At 45.7% G+C, this 20,486-nt stretch overlaps 1 protein-coding gene across 2 annotated transcripts in view; it reads right to left on the bottom strand.

Moving 5' to 3' along the window:
• The window catches only part of CHN2 (chimerin 2), a 274,342-nt gene that overhangs the window by 24,449 nt on the left and 229,407 nt on the right, over window positions 1-20,486 (bottom strand). For both annotated transcript variants that reach the window (XM_011361709.2, XM_023531520.1), the window contains one exon: window positions 12,330-12,407. In XM_011361709.2, the coding sequence (XP_011360011.1) occupies window positions 12,330-12,407 (78 nt within the window). The remainder of the gene's footprint in view (window positions 1-12,329; window positions 12,408-20,486) is intronic.

Here is a 20,486-nt window from a genome sequence, read left to right as displayed (position 1 = left end):
AGTGTCCGCTGGGGAGAGAGTCCTTAGGAAGAATGTTCCAAGAAGAGAGAGCACAGCACAAAGCCAGCGAAGGTGGGCTCGGTGTTTCACAGACATTCTTTTCTTGTAGGTCATGCAAAAAAAGGGAGTGACCAGGTTCTTCTCTAGAACATCTCTAGTGCATAAAGAAATCTCACGGGAAATATCTGCATACCTTCGGCTAAACATGAAAATGAAATATTTAGAAATTAGGAGAGTAGCTATCCTGTCCAGGTAGAAACCGGTTTATTGAATGCTCAGGAAGTGCAGGACACGCTAATCATAGATTTTCTGAATTTTCTCTTTTTGCCAATATTTAAAAAAACAATTAAACAGAACAAAATTGTACTTAATGTTTATTAGCCTCGCTCGCATTTAGCAACATCCTTTCTCATCTAAGTATCCCCTCTGCCTTTGATCTCATTTCTCCAGCCGAACAAATGCAGGCAGACATTTCTGCACAGCAGATAACTCTGAGTGTCCCCACAAATACACCCTCCCACAGGAATCAAATGAAATGGTGGAGAGGGGCATACAGGGTTAGTTAAACATTATTTTAGGCCCACTGCCTAATTTCGTCTTTGTGATGGGCCACTGTTTATTTTCATGGCCGATATATTGTTCAATTTTCTTTTGAGTCCACAAGGACAATCTCTAGACAGTAAGTTGCATGTAATGTTCAGGCACTCTCTCTGAATCCATTTTATTTCTGGTTGAGTTTATTATGTCAACTCTCCCAATGAAATACCCCGTATCTTGAAAAATCACTAATCAGCTTTTTCCATTCTCTGAAGTTTATTGATTTTCAAGAATATCTTTTCAGGGGGAAAAAAAAAAAAAACATTTTGCAAACTTTAGGGCAGTAACTAAAATACCCTAGACAGGAAGAAAATACCCCAGACAGGAAGAATGTCTGTCCAAGACTATTATACTGGGCAAGGTCTGCCTGGAATTCAAAAACCACACCAAACAGAAAAAGATGATATTGCAGGAGATAAGACATGTTTGACAAATAGCCCAGGAATGGCCATTTTGTAAAAACAAGAGCGAGAAGAATTTGTCAAGAAAATTCTCCAGCGCTCAGCGAGTGTCCCCTGACTTGACTCTTTCCAAATGAGCAGGATGTTATTTGTCTCACATCTGCTGAAGCTGGAAGGCAGGAGTCCCTGGTGGTTTCATAACAAGTATGTTTTGATGGGTCAGTGTAGATACTGCCCAAGTGCATAATCGGCTCAGCCCAGGTTCTGGACCGTAAGGAGCAGAAAGTGCTATTTTTGATGTGCTACGGTTGAGAAAGTTTGCTTTTTCTTATCAGTCAGCATCAGGGTTTCTCCACCTTGGCACGGTTCACGTTTTGGCTGGGTGAATCGTGCTTTGTGGATGTTTAGCGGCCTCCCTGGCCTCTAACCCCTAGATGCCGGTAACCCCTGTCAGCTGCGACCACCACAAATGTCTGCAGACTTTGCCACCTGTGCTCCTGGGGGCAAAGTGGTAGAGAATCACCATTATAGACTGAAAACATATCACCTCAGTTTGTCACTTTTATTATTTATATTAAAAATATACTCTTTTACTTTGTTTTAAAAAACTCTTTGGGTCAAAAGCAATGTTTTCTTTGCTACTTTTAATGCATGCAGGAGCAGGGTAGAGGTGGGTAAAGTCACTTCCAGCTAGGAGTCGCTGAATTTTGGGGGAGTCATCTAGTCTAGCCTTTGCCCAGAGTTACCTGAGGAGAGCAGGCGGCTTGTCTGTGGTCAGGAGCACTTGGCCTCCTTGTCTCAGCCAAGAGTTTTTTCCTATAATCTACTGCATTTCCCTGAATCACATGACATTGAATTCAAATGAGAAATCAACTTGGGACCAGGGACTTGTAAGATCAAGTGAAATACTGACCTTGAGGTGAACCTTTTCGGATCTGAGAAAAATAGCGGAGTGCAATCGTGATGGAAGACTTTGGGGTTTCCTGAGAGGCCTGCTGAGCAGACGCTGCATGAGAGCCGGTCTCTCAGCCATGGCACCATTGGCCCCCCAGATTTCTCTATTTAGCAGCTGTTCTAGTACATTTAAAATAAGATTTAATTTCTAAAACACTGACAACCACATATTGGGTATCTCCCATTGCATAAAGTCACATCTTCTGTGGTAGTAACTTCCTCTCAGGTATGTGAAGCCATCGGCACCAAATTTTTTTGACATCTCCCTGCTCAAAAACCTCCAGGGGCCCCCCCATGCTTGGCACTACTGACATTGGGGCCACATAAGTCTTCGTGGTGGGTGCCTGTCCTGGTCATTGGAGGATGGTTAGCAGCATCCCTGGCGTCTGCAAGATGCCATTAACGAACCCAGCGGCGAGAATCAGAAATGTCTCCGGACACTGCCAAGTGTCCCCTGGGGAGCTAGACGCAGTGGCTGGGAGCTGCTCAAAAGAGGAAGAGTTCACAGGCTCACGTCACCCCTCTCTGTCTTGACCCGGCAGTGCTGGCATGTCATCGGCACTCAGTCCGTATTCACCGAATAAAAAATAACTGTCTAAATAGCTTCTTCTTATTAGAACTTTCAAGAACACCCAACTAATATATACAGTAATCACTGGTGCTTTTTTTTTTCTCCCCACGGAACACAAAAGGAGTAGTTCTCTGGACTTAAAATGCCAGAAGCATCCACTGAGTCATTTAGAATCATCTCTTTGAATTATGTGGCCTTTGGAATAAAACAAACTCTCTATAAAAATAATAACAGCTAAACACTTGATGTGGGTCAGACTTGTGAACAGATGACTTTCATTTGTGAGACAGCTTGGCTAAGCCACTCCCTTGGGGTGTGGCCGAAGCAAGGAGTCCTTGTCAGGTTTCTTGTCAAAGACTCTTCCCTGTCCACGAGACTTGCTGGTTTGTAAAGAACTTACAGGGACAATTTCTCAATATTTACATAAAAACGTACCAAGGAGATATAAGATAAGCGTTAAGCTGAACACTGGCCAGCTGAGAAGGCACACACCCCCACGAGAACCTTATCCAAAAATTGTTTCCTCATTTGCCCCAAATCCCCACCATGAATGAAATCCCACTGGATAAAGGCTTCGTGCTGTGGTCTCATGAGGACCCATTTAAAGCATGGCTGCTAGATTCATTTCAGCTGCCATTCTCTTAAACGAGCACTTTTCGAATTGAGCATGTATTATCTGTGGAGCAAGAGTGAATCTCGGTGAATCAGAGAAGAAAGGGTTTTCGAGTAAACCGGGCTGGTTTGTCAGGAAACAGGTGATACTTGAAATTCACGGCCATGTGTACCGCGTCAGCGGGACGCAAAGCCTCGAGGAATGAGATGGAGGAGAAGCTGAGAGCCAGACTCTAAGGCTGCCGAGACTCAGCAGGGTGGGCCGGCGGAGGAACTCGGCAGACAGCAGCACCGGGGTGGAGGCCGGACGCGGGGTGGGGGCAAGAGAAACAAGCCCGGGGTAGACGGTGGCGAGCTGGAACTACTCGAAGGAAAGGCAAACTTCATCACCTTGAATGTAAAATGAGGGTCAGAGACAAACCTCACTTACTGCCCCGTTTTGCTGAGGGCTGGTCCTCGCTCCAAAATGGCCCAAGAGGGGTGGGCACACTTTGTAAAAGAACCGAAAAAAGTAGACGCTCTGCCTTTTACGCAGACAGAGGCCAAGACTAATTCGTGCTGCGGAATGCCTAGGCTTGCAAGTATTAATATTAATAATAATATCTAGGCTTAGAGTAGCTCCATGATTTACTTCAAACAGAACCCAGTGGAAAGAACTGGACTTGGACGTAAAACTTGAAGGGGAATTCTTAAAAATGAGGAGGAAAGGATCACAGTTGACGTCTCTAGGCTATCGGCCCAGGAAGACCCCTTTTTTTTTAACCTGGGCACTGTCCACCCCCGGACATCCTGTGGCCCCATCTGCAGGTTTACGGGGTGGGGGAGAGGTGCTCCATGGTCAGAGTTATTTGAGCACGCCAGACACCTGGCGCAGGCCAGGCTATTCCAATTCTCTCTCTGGAAATTTGGAATTGGGCTTTTGTGGCTGGTCTTGTAATATAATCCAGGGATCATCATCAGCCATATTCTGCAGACCATATGGACTAAGACATTTTTGTGCAGGGAGAGAACAATGAGGCAGATACCCAGAGAGCAATGAAGTGGTGCCGAGGGAGGGAGAGAAAATGAAAGAATGAGGGAGGGAGAGGGAAAGGGAGAGAAGAAGGAGGCAGGGAGGGGGGAAGAGAAGGAGAAACGGGTCCAGGTATACTTCCGGTTCCTGTCTCCTCCCCTGCTTGAGTCCCGAGCAGAGCCCCGGGGTTCTATGAAACCTTCCTATAAAATAGCCTCTTATTTAGCTTACGACAGTTTCTGGGGGTTCCATTACTGGAAAATAAGGAGTTTCTAATAATTATAATGGTGGAATGAGGTTATAGTAGGAGGTAGACAAAGAATGACTCTTCATAGCACTTTGGGAGCAGAAACCATTTTTCCTGCATAAAGCCCAGTCTTTCCAGAGCCCATTTATTCTAGCCTCACTCCGAGGCCCTCATTTTATATTCAAGGTGATGAAGTCTGCCTTTTCTTTGAGCTGTTGCGGACTCGTTTCTGCCCAAACAGGCTTTTCTGATTATTAAACAAAAGAAACAAAATAAAACCCACCACCATTTCTGAAGCTGATTCCTGCCCGTGGGAACGTAGGCAGGCTTGATTGGGGATGAAGAGCCAACACGTTTTTATGAGGCCAAGGAGGACGGGGAAAAGAGGGGTTTGCGTATGGGAAGCAAAAACGGCTTGTTCTAAAGCAAACGGCCACTAGACTGATAAGAATGCAAACTGACGACAGACCCAGAAACTCTACATGAGCCACAAAACCTCCCGAACTTCCAGGATCTTATGGGGTGGGTAGGCATATTAGAAGGAGCATGCTACCTGAGCACACGTGACACGTGGTGTACAAGGGAATGGGATGGGATACTACTGCTGTAGCCTCGATCTATTGCGAGTGGGGACATAAAAAAGGTAAGCTGGGCAATCCTTTAATGTTTGTCCAGATGGGACCAGTTTTGAGAGTCACCACAAAGGAAGCTGGGGCGAGAGGAGTAAACGGAGCGTGTGTCCTTCCCCATCCCGGCTTCCCCACGTGTGAGACGCTGGGCAGCCACGCAGGCCAGACCCTTTGGCCAAGTGGGAAATGAGAGCTGGCCTGACACACCCCGATACGGTCTCCATCTCTGGTGTGGTCTGTGACACTGGCGAGGGCCCACTACCCGGAAGGACTCGAGCACAACTAACACGAGTGCAGCAAGCCACGGAGGAGGCAAACTGTGGGGTGGGGACCAGCAGGGACACTGCACTCTGAGATATCCGCTACACATGCTTTCAGCCAACACTTACTGACATTCTGCTCTGGACAGGCCCTGCTCTGGACACTGGGGTTTCTTCTGCATGAAGTAAAACAGACAAAAATCCCTGTCCCCACCCGGCCCCAGGGAGGTGGTGGGTGTTTCTATAGGGATAATAACAGCTAAACACTTGATGTGGGTCAGACTTGTGAACAGATGACTTTCATTTGTGAGACAGCTTGGCTAAGCCACTCCCTTGGGGTGTGGCCGAAGCAAGGAGTCCTTGTCAGGTTTCTTGTCAAAGACCCTTCCCTGTCCACGAGACTTGCTGGTTTGTAAAGAACTTAGAGGGACAGTTTCTCAATATTTACATAAAAACGTACCAAGGAGATATAAGATAAGCGTTAAGCTGAACACTGGCCAGCTGAGAAGGCACACCCCCACGAGAACCTTATCCAAAAATTGTTTCCTCATTTGCCCCAAATCCCCACCATGAATGAAATCCCACTGGATAAAGGCTTCGTGCTGTGGTCTCATGAGGACCCATTTAAAGCATGGCTGCTAGATTCATTTCAGCTGCCATTCTCTTAAACGAGCACTTTTCGAATTGAGCATGTATTATCTGTGGAGCAAGAGTGAATCTCGGTGAATCAGAGAAGAAAGGGTTTTCGAGTAAACCGGGCTGGTTTGTCAGGAAACAGGTGATACTTGAAATTCACGGCCATGTGTACCGCGTCAGCGGGACGCAAAGCCTCGAGGAATGAGATGGAGGAGAAGCTGAGAGCCAGACTCTAAGGCTGCCGAGACTCAGCAGGGTGGGCCGGCGGAGGAACTCGGCAGACAGCAGCACCGGGGTGGAGGCCGGACGCGGGGTGGGGGCAAGAGAAACAAGCCCGGGGTAGACGGTGGCGAGCTGGAACTACTCGAAGGAAAGGCAAACTTCATCACCTTGAATGTAAAATGAGGGTCAGAGACAAACCTCACTTACTGCCCCGTTTTGCTGAGGGCTGGTCCTCGCTCCAAAATGGCCCAAGAGGGGTGGGCACACTTTGTAAAAGAACCGAAAAAAGTAGACGCTCTGCCTTTTACGCAGACAGAGGCCAAGACTAATTCGTGCTGCGGAATGCCTAGGCTTGCAAGTATTAATATTAATAATAATATCTAGGCTTAGAGTAGCTCCATGATTTACTTCAAACAGAACCCAGTGGAAAGAACTGGACTTGGACGTAAAACTTGAAGGGGAATTCTTAAAAATGAGGAGGAAAGGATCACAGTTGACGTCTCTAGGCTATCGGCCCAGGAAGACCCCTTTTTTTTTAACCTGGGCACTGTCCACCCCCGGACATCCTGTGGCCCCATCTGCAGGTTTACGGGGTGGGGGAGAGGTGCTCCATGGTCAGAGTTATTTGAGCACGCCAGACACCTGGCGCAGGCCAGGCTATTCCAATTCTCTCTCTGGAAATTTGGAATTGGGCTTTTGTGGCTGGTCTTGTAATATAATCCAGGGATCATCATCAGCCATATTCTGCAGACCATATGGACTAAGACATTTTTGTGCAGGGAGAGAACAATGAGGCAGATACCCAGAGAGCAATGAAGTGGTGCCGAGGGAGGGAGAGAAAATGAAAGAATGAGGGAGGGAGAGGGAAAGGGAGAGAAGAAGGAGGCAGGGAGGGGGGAAGAGAAGGAGAAACGGGTCCAGGTATACTTCCGGTTCCTGTCTCCTCCCCTGCTTGAGTCCCGAGCAGAGCCCCGGGGTTCTATGAAACCTTCCTATAAAATAGCCTCTTATTTAGCTTACGACAGTTTCTGGGGGTTCCATTACTGGAAAATAAGGAGTTTCTAATAATTATAATGGTGGAATGAGGTTATAGTAGGAGGTAGACAAAGAATGACTCTTCATAGCACTTTGGGAGCAGAAACCATTTTTCCTGCATAAAGCCCAGTCTTTCCAGAGCCCATTTATTCTAGCCTCACTCCGAGGCCCTCATTTTATATTCAAGGTGATGAAGTCTGCCTTTTCTTTGAGCTGTTGCGGACTCGTTTCTGCCCAAACAGGCTTTTCTGATTATTAAACAAAAGAAACAAAATAAAACCCACCACCATTTCTGAAGCTGATTCCTGCCCGTGGGAACGTAGGCAGGCTTGATTGGGGATGAAGAGCCAACACGTTTTTATGAGGCCAAGGAGGACGGGGAAAAGAGGGGTTTGCGTATGGGAAGCAAAAACGGCTTGTTCTAAAGCAAACGGCCACTAGACTGATAAGAATGCAAACTGACGACAGACCCAGAAACTCTACATGAGCCACAAAACCTCCGGAACTTCCAGTCCTGCCCTGCAGGATCTTATGGGGTGGGCAGGCATGTTAGAAGGAGCATGCTACCTGAGCACACGTGACACGTGGTGTACAAGGGAATGGGATGCTACTGCTGTAGCCTTGGTCTATTGCGAGTGGGGACATAAAAAGGGTAAGCTGGGCAATCCTTTAATGTTTGTCCAGATGGGACCAGTTTTGAGAGTCACCACAAAGGAAGCTGGGGCGAGAGGAGTAAACGGAGCGTGTGTCCTTCCCCATCCCGGCTTCCCCACGTGTGAGACGCTGGGCAGCCACGCAGGCCAGACCCTTTGGCCAAGTGGGAAATGAGAGCTGGCCTGACACACCCCGATACGGTCTCCATCTCTGGTGTGGTCTGTGACACTGGCGAGGGCCCACTACCCGGAAGGACTCGAGCACAACTAACACGAGTGCCCAAGCCACGGAGGAGGCAAACTGTGGGGTGGGGACCAGCAGGGACACTGCACTCTGAGATATCCGCTACACATGCTTTCAGCCAACACTTACTGACATTCTGCTCTGGACAGGCCCTGCTCTGGACACTGGGGTTTCTTCTGCATGAAGTAAAACAGACAAAAATCTCTGTCCCCACCCGGCCCCAGGGAGGTGGTGGGTGTTTCTATCGGGTAAGGGGAGGGCAAACACATCAGTAAATATGTATGATGTCAGCTGGTGGTCAGCGCTACAGAGAAAAGGCAAGCTGGCGGGGGTCTGGGAGAGGGAGGGACAGGGGCATGGAAGTAAGTGATGGTCGGAGGATGAGGGACAGGGGGTGAGCTGGGGCTACGGTGGTGTGCTCTTTGCCCTTCAGAAATTTCTGGACCTTTGCTCTCCACCCATATTCCATATAGGGAGAGAAGAGTGGCCCTGGAAGGCCTGGGTAGCGGGAGAGAAGCTGGAGAAGGACCAGGGATGAACAGCCCGGGAAAGCTGGGAACACGAGCAGCTGAGTGGGGAAACGCCCAGGCCGGCCTTCCGCAGCGATCCGGCCACCGCGATCCCGCCCGCCGCGTCAGCGTCAGCGTCAGCGTCAGCGTCAGCGTCAGCGTCAGCGTCAGCGTCAGCGTCAGCGTCAGCGTCAGCGTCAGCGTCAGCGTCAGCGTCAGCGTCAGCGTCAGCGTCAGCGTCAGCGTCAGCGTCAGCGTCAGCGCCTGGACGTGAAGTGAGTGCCTCTCTACCCCAGACGGCCTCTTCCCTGCACCCTTTTCCTTCCAGGCTCACTTCTAACTCCGAGTTTCCACTCCCGCCATTCGCATTGCCCGCAACGCTCTTTCATTTTTTCTGCTTCATCTAATTAACGAGAGAGGAAGAAAGCATTGAGAGAGAAAAGAAAGAAGGGCATGAAGAAGAGAGGGTGGAAAATAAGAAATATAGAGACGGAGAAAAAGCTAAACACAAAACCATGAGAGAAATGAGAGATAAAAATTAAATAAGAATAGAAGCTAAACTTACTGGGTGCCAGAGACCGTAAGTGACTTGTTTAAACCTTACGATGCTCTCATTTTACAGATGAGGAAACTGGGGCTGAGAGAACTAAGCTCTTGGCCAATGAGTACCAGGCTGGCCACAGCTACCCCATCACTGCGCTAAGTCGGGAAGGAAGGACAGTTATCCCAACCGTTGAGGCTCTGGGGTTGGCTGACCTGCAGATTTCGAGAGTTCAGCCACAAGGTGTCATTGGAGTAGCCCATCTATAAGAGAGCTATTCCATTTATAAGAGCACCTCCTTAAGTCAACTAAGTAAACAGAGGTGCAGATGTAATAAGAGTTAAATAACGGAGCGATTTTTCTGTTTATCAAACAGTTGTCATATTAGATGGGAGTTTCTTACCTTCATCATTCCATCAACAAACACCTTTAACTGCCTAGGATGTGCAAGTAACCCCAGAGAATTTAGGATTTAAATTAGCAACAACTGTATCTGCATATAGTGTGGAAAAGTACATAATTACTGCATGAAATGAGGCACAACTTTACTTTGCTTCCGAAGGCTTTTGAGAGACATGCTTTCCAGAGTAAGGACAGTACATAAACGGCCTCAGAAGCAGTGACTGCAGCTTTCTGAAAGAATGCACCAGGAGTTTCCACTCTGTACCTACAGTGGTTCAATCACTCTTCTTGAAGAAGTGCCTGGGGACAGTCAAGAGAGCTTTTTATATGGGTGAATAGTCCTGATCTGGGCCAAAAAAAAAAAAAAAATCTCATTGTGGTGAGTCATTAAGATTGGCTGGCAGAGCTAAATCTCTGGTAAGAAGCCTCTAGGCTCATTTAGTGATCAGCATGAAAATGTGACCCTTTGTTGCATTTATTGAACACTTACTCTATGCCCTGCACAGAACACCTTCAAATAATAACCCAAATTACAAATCGAGAATTAAAGCCAACTAGACGTTAACATAAATAAAAAGTTTGTGTTTTATGTCTTAATCTGACACTAATTTTAAGCAGATGGCAGGAATCTTCTTCAGCCAGTTTTCCTTCCTCACTTCAGCTCAGTGGAGTTACTGAAAACCCACTGCACTATTTATAGCAGGGACCTGGTTTTAGACGGGTCTTCCAAAGACAGTTGAGGGTGAGAAGAGGTCTGAAGGAGGGTGGGAGGGGAAGGAATGACATAGAGAACCACCCCTTCCTGCCCAAGCCACTCATTCTTAAGGACAATGGCACCAGCAGTACCACTGAAAGCCATAATCAACTGACACAGCAACTCAAGGGTCTGCTGTGTCTCTAAGATATCTATTTAAAACTGAAGAGAAACGTTCCAGTCTGGCCTGTGTATGCTCTCTAACAAGTTGTCTGTTTTCTGCTTTTTCTTCTCTATAGCTTTAAGTTAGAAAAGAACACACTGAACAGATATTGATTTTTGAAGCAAGTATTACAAAAAGCTGTTGGTGTTTTTCAGTGATAACTGATACAGATCGTGTTAACAACAGCACTGTTTAAGAAAGTAAGATTCCACTGTCTTTCTGTTTTAAAAGTCTTCATTTCCCATTCAGAGACCTAAGATTAAAAAATTGAAATTTGTTTTGAAAGTATCAATCAACTAAATACGCTTGTGCATTTTTCACACAAGCTCAGGCACACTATATATAGAGAGAAGCTGCCCATGCAAACATAGTATCACCATAGGGCATAATTCCAGTTGTCTCTTAAAGCCAGAAGAATTAGACTTTTCAAGAGGAAAGAAAAGAATGTGCAAGTCCGAGAAGATTCATGTTCCCATCCTTGGCTGCGGGTCCACCAGATGCAAAGGATCAGGATTTTTGCTCAAAGTTAGACAAACGCTTTCTTAAGGCCAAAATATTAATGAGGGTAAAGGTAGAAAATAAGAAAGAGAAAAAAATAACTTTTTCGTTATGTCCCAAATTAGGCCTGTCACTATCCGGTGATGGGAGAAATGTTAAGAGCCTCGGCATGGATGAGGACATATATAATGCAATTCTTCATCCTCACGCCAAATTTGGAGGGTTGAACGAGTCCATTCCTCAGTTCAATTATAGCATGCAAATGCCTGAGCTGCTTGCTTTCTAAAAACAGAAGCAGGGCAAACAGACCAAACTAACGTGAATGTGTATTTAATAGATACACATTTGTCCTTAAGAAGGATCAGAAAGCAAAGAATAAAATACGTCTCCTTGGTCACCTCTGACAAAGGGCTATCTAGTTCCAAAAGTCACTTGGGCTACTGGCCCTAAAGAAACAAGAGTTGTTTTTTTGTTTGTTTGTTTGTTTGTTTGTTTTAAAAAAGAAGGCGATTCACAATTTGCTGCCCCTGCCTCTTCTTTTCGTCTTGGATCCTTCTGCACACTCTCCAACTTCCCAGTTGTCAGCCCATTTGCTGGCGTAAAACCTCTGCCTCTGTCCTGTCTCTCCTCCACCCAAAAGCATCTTCAGCCGAATTGGCATCAGCACCTCCTCCCAGCCCTTCTTGGAAAACACATTGGGGCCAAGGAAATAAGCCGTCATTTTCTGATGGCAGGCTCGTCTGAAATGAAGATAGCGGCATTTCCGGTTTATAACTACATGTGGGAAAATCCACTTAAACTCCCACCGACTTTCCATATCTTTTTGTTTGGTCTGGTGAGCAAGATCAAGGCAGCGACCGGAGGGAGCTTGGCAAGGCAGCCAGGGTGCTCCCTGCACCCGAAGCGCCAACAAAAAGCTACTGGATGGTATTGCCTGTCATTTGCTTTCACAGCTGTCTACACATAAACCAAAGGAATGAGCATCCCTGAAAACAAAAGACAAAACACAGAATGTGAAGCGGCAACTGTTTTCGCTTGCTCGGAGACAGCGATATTCTTACCGCAGCTCTGAGTGGAAAAGTACCACTTCGCTGTCCCCAGAAGGTCCCTGAATGACACGGATTGGGCAGGCTCTGTTTCTCTTTCATTGGACATGGGAATCTGAAGAAGAAATGGGTCCAATTCTCCAGAACTAAGTTAACACACATATAGGTGATTCTAGGCACGAGCATCAAGCAGTGTGAACCGATACGAAGGAAAAGAAGCTAAATATGGAAAGCCGAGGAATTCGCTGTCTCGTCACTTTACTATTGAAGACCAGATGGAAACCATACACTGCGCCCGCCCACCTGCTTCTATACAGAAGAAAGAATGCAAAGTCCTGCTTACCTTGAAGTTGTGTGTCTTCTCATAGTTGAAGTGGTTGTCGTTGTGCGTGAGGGCGGCCCTCCGGACGAGGGAGGAGATCTGTGGACAGGCAAAGAGTTTGAGAGGGGGCCAGAGAAAGCCGCCTTTGACTCCCACCTTCACCCCCAAGGCCACGGCCAGCAGCTCCTGGCGTTTCCTGCCCGGCTTAGGCTTTCGGACCACCGCACACTTTTTCTCATTTTCAAGCCACAGTTCCTCGGAGAACATAGTGCCCGGACCCTAGATCTTTCTAGTTTCCCCGACGGAGTCTGGGAAGCTCGGGGCTGTCAGGGTTTTCCAGCAGCGCTAATGTTAGGCAGTGGATTTGAGGCAGCTGCGCCCTGTCTGCAGAGGCCTCCTAGCATGTGACCTGGGAGGGCCGGTTTGAGTGATGGAGGGGGCTCTGCCTCTGAATAAGGACGGGCCTGTTTCGTGCTCTGTCTTAAGGCCGACGTGTGCCTGGAACAATAGAACACATTGATGCGCACAGCAACCCCCGGAAGCTGTGTCCAGTCAGCCACTGAGGAATCAATGGAGGAGGCAGGGGCAGGCAGCTTTGTCCTGCCTGCCACACACAGCACACTGCCGAGGAGAGAACTCTCCTACCTGCTAGCGCATTTCGCACAGACACATATACACACAGACACACACACATACAGACACACACCCACAGACACACACACATAGACACACACGCGCGCGCGCACACACACACACACACACACCCCAAATAGCTCTGATGTTCAAAGCCCGAGACTGCATCCAATTATTTTGGGGCTCTGAACCCCATCCTGGGCTCAACTCCAGCAGATTAAACCTTTAAACCCTGATGATTGTTTAATCTTATAGGGATAAAGCCCGAGTCTCTCTCTTTCTCTTTTTTTTAAAATCTGTCCCAGCCCTTGAAAGCTTAATTTTTATTCTTATGCGTGCATTAAATTAGAACAGTCTGAGCACTGAACGGGGCATGGAAGAAGAGCATACATAGCATTTCAGCTCTCAGTTCCACAGCCAAAATTTTAAAATAAGAGGTAGACGTCCTATTCCAGGATACTCCCCAGTCTCCTCCCCGCCAACTACAGGCAACTCCCCACGACCCACACACAAAATTCCTTAACCCAGTGCCAGTGCGCCAGCCTCGTGCCCTCCTTGCTCTTCAAAATCATCATCTGTGTGATGGTCTCCCTTGGGACCACAGTGTTTTGGTCCTAGGTCTCTCCATTAATAGGACCAAGGCGTTTATCACATCTGGAAGTACTGCTGATCCATTGGCAAAGTTGAATGCAGCTATTGCCACATAGTAAAATCAATACTTTTGCAACTAGGAAGCTAGAACAACGTGGATGGTTGGGCCACTACGTGGACGGATGGTCCACGAATTTCACCCCGTCCTCTACTGAGACATTGTTCTGTATTCCAGCCCTTCCAAGCAGCCTTTTGAAGAGTAACAAAAGATCAATCTTTTCCCTGTGTAATTCTTTATTCCTGGCGATCACTATTCAGAAGTGCATTCTCCCATTGCATCTGCTTATCGCCTTCATTAACAACAGCCAGTTTTTATACTGAGCTGTTGAGCAGAATGACTCGTGTTGCGCCAGACAATATTCAGAAAAAATATGAGTCGTTGTGCTCAATAGCTCAATAAGAAGGCACTTACTCATTTAATTCCAGCACATGTGTATGAGGAACAAGACTTTTATTCCCATGTTTCGGATGAAGAGACTGAGTCACCAAGAGGTGAAGCAATTTTCCCAAAGACATGCAGCTGGTTTAAGCGGCCAAGTTAGGACTGGAACCCAGAACATCTGTGTCCAGCACCCATGCTCCTGAATACCAAATCCTGGTGTCTAAGTACGCCAGTGTGGTGCCACATCCTCCATTGTGTCCTGGCAAATGCTTTATCTGAAATATTGGCCGCGTCTTCCCCCTTCTTATCATGCTTGCCCCCCGGTAGCTCAGACCCTTCGAGCCTCTCCAGCACACCTCCACACATAGCACAGCAGTCTGCTTAGCCCGGTCACCACTCCATCTGCTCTTTGATCCCCCATGAGTTAACCACGACCTGGCATTGCGGGTTTTGGTGAGCTCATCCCAATCTATCCAGCTCATCTATTTCCCTCCATCCCCCTCCACAAATCCTACAAAACCTCTTCTCTGACATACTCAATGTCTCGCCTCAGTAGCCCGCTGTGTCCATTAGCATATTTCAACATCATTTCAACATGTCTACATTGCAGCGACATTCACTTTCTAACTCAAACGCCGCCCTTTCTAAAAAGACTTCTCCGAACTCCCCACTGGGAGCAAACTCTCTCCTCTGAAATCACGTAGTGTTTTTTTCCCACATTTTCCTTATTGCACTTATCATTTCTAATATTAGAGCGATTTATAACAAGTCTTCTACCTCTGTCATATTGCAAATGCACTGTGACATGCTCGATGTCTATTTTACTTTTGTTTCCCCTATAAGAGTATTTAATAAAATTCTTTGCCATAGTAGGCACTGAATGAATGAACGTAAGTTGCCAGAAAGTACCTGTACGTGAGGGAAGCTAGAGTTGTGGAGGAAAGTGGGCAAAGGTGACTGTGTGGGATGGGGTCTCCTGCCCCATCCTGCGATCACTCATCGCCATGCTTCAGCTTCCAAGGACCTGACCTCCAGGACCTAACCTCACAGTGGGCTCCGCCCAGATTCCTTAGCCCTCCTTCCTATTGCCCGGTCCTAAAGGACATCTACCACTCCTTAGCCTAAAGGCAAAAAGGTGGAGAGGCGGAATAAGGATCTCTTACCAACTCTTCACTACTAGTAAATCAAGAGACCTTATGATGGTGAACCATTCTGTGTAAGAATGAATTCTGTGATCTGAACTAGGCTAGTTACATGGATATGCAGTTTTAGAATCTGATAAAATGACTCTTTAAATGGAAAGTGGGCAAAATGGGTCTCCTTTTCCTTTTGGTATATGGATAATTGAATACAAGGAGATTTAATATTTTCTCTTGTGCCTGTGCTTTTACTTATAACAACTATTTTTTTATTATTAAAAATTATTGGAGTGACATTAATCAACAAAATCCAGTAAGTTCCAAGTGCACAATTCAACAGTATGTTGTATGTATATATATATATTGCATTGTGTGTTCACTGCCCACAGTTAGATTTCTTTCTGTCACCACATATTTACCCCTTTTATCCCCATCTCCCTGCCCCCTCCCCCCTTCTCTCTGGTAACCACTAGTCTACTATCTATGTCCATGAGTCTCGATAACAACTGATCTTTATTTCTATTGGTGACAGTGATTTCTTTTTCAGATATTTGCTCAATAGAATTTACCCAAACATAAGACACATTCAGACTTGTGAAGGAACTACACACTGTTCACTTAAGATGTGTCATTACAGGGTACCAGAAGTGTTGGCATTGAGCGAGCATTATTGTGAGTAGTGAGGATGACCCCAGATAACCCCCTTATTAAAGGAAAAATGATTACAAATGTCTCTTGGAAAAAACTTCCTTCTTAAATAATTCTGTCACACAGAGCGCATTTTTAGCCAAGTGTCTCAAGGACAGTGCCTTGGTTTCTTTTATACCCCCCACAATGAATAATGCATGTTCTTATATATGTGGACGCTTAATATTTTTGCTGATCGTCTTTTGCTAACAAAATTTCCTGTCTGATGGACTACTATGTATACATACATTCATTAGATGAAGCACATTTCCCCTACATGCTTTTTAAATCAGGGATTCTCAGTTTTGGAACTACTGACATGGGGGGCCAGATAATTCTTTGTTGTGGGAGGCTGTACACTGTCGGATGTTTAGCGGTATTCCTTGCTTCTCCTCACTAGATGCCAGTAGAGTTCCCCGTCCACTGCAGTAATCAAAAATCTCTGCAGACATTGCCAAATCTTTACTCTGAGGCAGAACTGCCCCCAGTTGAGAATAGCTGAGTTAAATGAGTAACACAAATATTTGCAGCAGGCTGCCTATGTGCCAGGTATTATACTAAGCACTCTGCATGTGTTGACTCGTTTAAGATTTATAACTCTGTGAGGTAGGTACCATTATAATGACCACTTTATAGATGAGAAAATGGGAACTGAGTGATTAAGTGACTTCGCCAAGGTCACGCAGCTAGTAAGCGGTAGAGCTAACATTAGAACCCAGGCACAACTAAACGGGTCTGTGCTTTCTCCTCTCCCTCCGAGAACAATTTTATTTTTTATCATAGTAAAATACACATACCATAAATTTTACCATTTTAACCATTTTAAAGTATAGATTTCAGCAGTTCAGCAGCATTAAGTAATTCACAGTGTCCTGCGATTACCTCTACCTACTTCTAGAACACTTCGATCACCCAAAATGAAACCCCATACCCATTAAGCAGTCATTCACCATTCCTCTCTCTCTCTCCAGCTCTTGGAAATCACCAATCATCTTCCTATCTCTGGATTTTCCTACTCTGAATAATTCATATAATGGAATCATACAACATACGGCCTTTCGTGTCTGGTTTCTTTCACTTAGCATGTCTTCAAGGTTCATCCAGGCCATAGCATGTATCAGTACTTCATTGTTTTTATTGCTGAATGAGAACCCATTGTAGGGAGAGAACATATTTTGTTTATCCATTCATCAGCTGATGGACAGTTGGGTTGTTTTCACCTTTTGGCTAATGTGAGTGGTGTTGCTAAGAACATTTTTGAACAAGTTTTTGTTTGAATATCTGTTTTTAGTTCTTTGGGGTATACACTAAATCTATGCTTTTAACTATTCTATTCTCTAAACTGCTTCCCATCCAAATAAAGTTCACTTAAAAAAAAAAATATCCAGGGATTAGATGCCAGAATTACTCTCTCTCCACTGTTAGCCTGTTAGTGACTCACTGGGCTAGTGTTCCCTGGTCTGGATTTTAAAAAGGAGACTTTTGTTCTCCCGGACACCTCTTCTAAAGCAGGCACCACTTAAGATACTTTTGGAAGTAGGTGGGGCTATAAATAAGTGGTGAAATAAGCTCACCACTTCCTTTTTCTTTTTTTACAGAAAAGAGTTGGGATTCTGTTTTCTATGGCTTCTCACTGTTTTTCTTTCTACGACTAGGATCCTGAACGTGAGAAGGAATCAGGTAACAAGAAGCAGCACAAGGTTGTCAGGTGAAGACCAGGGGGCAAGGACAGGTCAATGAGCAGGAAGATGTGGGAAAACAGAGCCACTGGGGTGACCGCACACACGTAAAATACCTGAGAAAAAGGGACAGTGGGAGAAAGAGGAACAGCCTTCCCTCTGTGCTGCCTTTAGTAACCCAGCATCATAAGCCTAGAGGGACCTCAGAAGTTCCTCTGACCAATGGTCCCTTCTCCCCTGGTGCAGGCAGACCCACCTCTCGGGACCATGACATTCTGCCTCATTAGTAACACTTTCCAGAAAAAAGCGATTTACCATCAATCGGTAATTCTTCTGCAGACTTCAAGTAAATTCTAGTTCTGTGTTTTAAAGAGGACTTATTGAAAATGTCATCATCGGTCCCTAGATAGTGTTTTCCTACTATTCCCACCCCAGTCTTTGTGCTCTCAGGGTCCCCCTCACTTCTCTGCCTCTTGAATTTGAGGTCCCCTTAGGTGTTGAAAGACCGAGCCCAAGCAATACCCCTGCTAGAGACACTACGCTGCAGCTGCAGGCATTTGCCACCTCGTGGCAGTACGTAGGATGAAAATCAATGTTACTAGCGCTGGCGAGGGTGTCATGAGGAGAGCTCTCTAATATGCTGCTGATGTCTGTATGAAGTGGCTCATGTCTGGGAAAAAGAGTTAGCAAAAAGAGTTAGGAAAAAGAGTTAAAAGCAAAAAAGAGTTTCTAGGATTCTATTAAGGTCTTTAGACAAAGAATTAGATGAATAAGTAAACACATAGATAATCGATAGGTAAATATTCATCATAAAAATAATAAAAGAAATGAGGAAAGGCCTACACATCCAAGATAGGGGACAGGTTAAGTAAATTACGGTAAACATGTAATGGAATGTTATGTAGACAATAACAACGATGATTCGAGTCATTTTTAATGATGAAGGGGTATGACCCTGACACAATGTTAGGTAAGAAGTGGGCTCCTGACCATAGATAGCATGATTCCCAGCTTCGTAAGTAGATACACACAGGAAATAGAAAAAAACAGACTAACATATCTCCAACACACCAAATTGTTGAAGACAAAGCAACAGGTATCCGTGAGTGGAGCAATTTTAATCGACATTTATTTTCTTCTTTCTTCTTTTCTGTATTTTTTGAGCTTCTTACAATGTTTTGGTTCCATTATTTAAAAATATACAGTTTTAAAAGAACATTATAAAAATTTTATGATTTAGTGTGTATAGATGATAGATTCCTAACATCATAGGTAAACTTTGAGCTCGTCTAATCCCACCTGCTCTTTCTACAGGTGGAGAAACCAAGGGTCAGAGAAGTTCAATCACTTGTATCCTTGCCCCCAAACCCCTAGCAGAGGGCTATTCGATGACTAGATCTAGAACCAGATCCAGACTTCAGATTCTCTTGATTGCAAATCTCTACAACTAGTGCTTCTTATACTCGGGCCAGCCTCAGGCCCCTGAAAGCTTGTTAAAACACAGACTGCTGGGACCCAGCCCCAGGGTCTGCGGCTCAGTCAGTGTGAGGTCAGCCCCAAGAATCTGGATGCCTTATGAGTTCCAGGTGACACTGATGCTGCTGGTCCCTGGACCCTACTTTGAGGATCCCTGTTTTGTGCTTTCCACTGAACCTGTGGGTCTCAACCTTGAGAAAATGAACCAACCAACCAACCAACCAACCAACCAACCAAACAACCAATCACCTTACTCAAGCCCCATCTACCTCAGACCACTTAGAGCCAAATGTCTGGGAATGGGCCAGTGCTTTAAAAATATCTCCCAGGAGATTCTAATGTGTTCCTAATATTGAGATCCCTGACACTAATCTCAAGGGCTTTGGTTCAGGGGGACTGTCAGAGAAGACGGAAGTGTGAAGGTGGTAAATGCTACTGAACACCCCAACCCCCGTCAAAGAAATCAATGCCCTTTCAAACACAAAACGTAATCATGGTTCTATTCACGCCCACCCCGTGCCCACTAGCATCATGCCACTGAAAACCTCCAAAGATTCTTAAGCTAAAGGCAAAATTCCATACCATGGCCTACAGGGGTCTGTGTGGTCTGGCTCCTGCCACCTTCACAGTCTCACTTCCCATCTCATTCTTCTTGTCACCATGAGAATTTGTAACCATAACCTAGCACTATGATTTTTATATTATTAGCTACGAACCCCAGTAGACTGCTAGCTTTATGAGATCAGGCACCCTGTGAGCTCGGGTCACAATTAAGACCCTAGTGTCATACCTTGGACCAGGCTCAAAGTGAGCACTTGCTAAATTTTGTTGAATGAATGAATGAATGTCCATGGCTACAGTATATCTTGAGGTCAAAGGACCACTAGAGAGCTTACCATCATCATTAGCTACTATTTTGTCAATTAACTGTTGTCTCTGATATAAAACTCTAACAGGTGTGTTCTGGGGGATGGAATCAGCTTTCCTGACAGTCTTTCTGTGGACTTGCTGGGGCTCAAATTGTAGCAAATTAGTAGAGCCGGCTACTAACAGCCCACTGACACGAGGACCCGTCTCTCCTCTCTTATTAGGGGATTTCCTACAAACTTAAATGAGGCCCTCCCCACAGTTCTTATGTCAACTATATCTCCGGTGACTAGCATGAGGTCAGCGCTAGCTTGGCACTCACAAAAGTTTTGTTTTATGAAAAAGAAACATACCCGCTTTTTTCCAGTCTTTCTATTTTCCTTGCCTTCCATCAAAATGACTTCTAATTTTAAAAAGAGTCAACCTGGTCATGTTTTTTCCCCTTAGTTCTGCCCTTCGCATCCCACACATACGTCTGGAGTTCTGGGGTTGGGTGATGAATCTGGGCTGCACGTTCTCTCCCCCAAACCACGAAACGTTAAATCCTGCCCGGAGACACTCAGTAAATGCTGCAGGTGTTCATTCAACTCAGAACAGTGGCGGGAAATCTTTTTTCCTTTTCTTTTCACAGTCTGTGGGTCGCACTTAAATACTTTTAACGGCT

Source organism: Pteropus vampyrus, unplaced genomic scaffold (genome assembly GCF_000151845.1).
Source record: "Pteropus vampyrus isolate Shadow unplaced genomic scaffold, Pvam_2.0 Scaffold69, whole genome shotgun sequence".
Lineage (NCBI taxonomy): Eukaryota > Metazoa > Chordata > Mammalia > Chiroptera > Pteropodidae > Pteropus > Pteropus vampyrus.
Note: the sequence above shows the minus strand (reverse complement) of the source record. Positions and strands in the feature narration are given on the sequence as shown.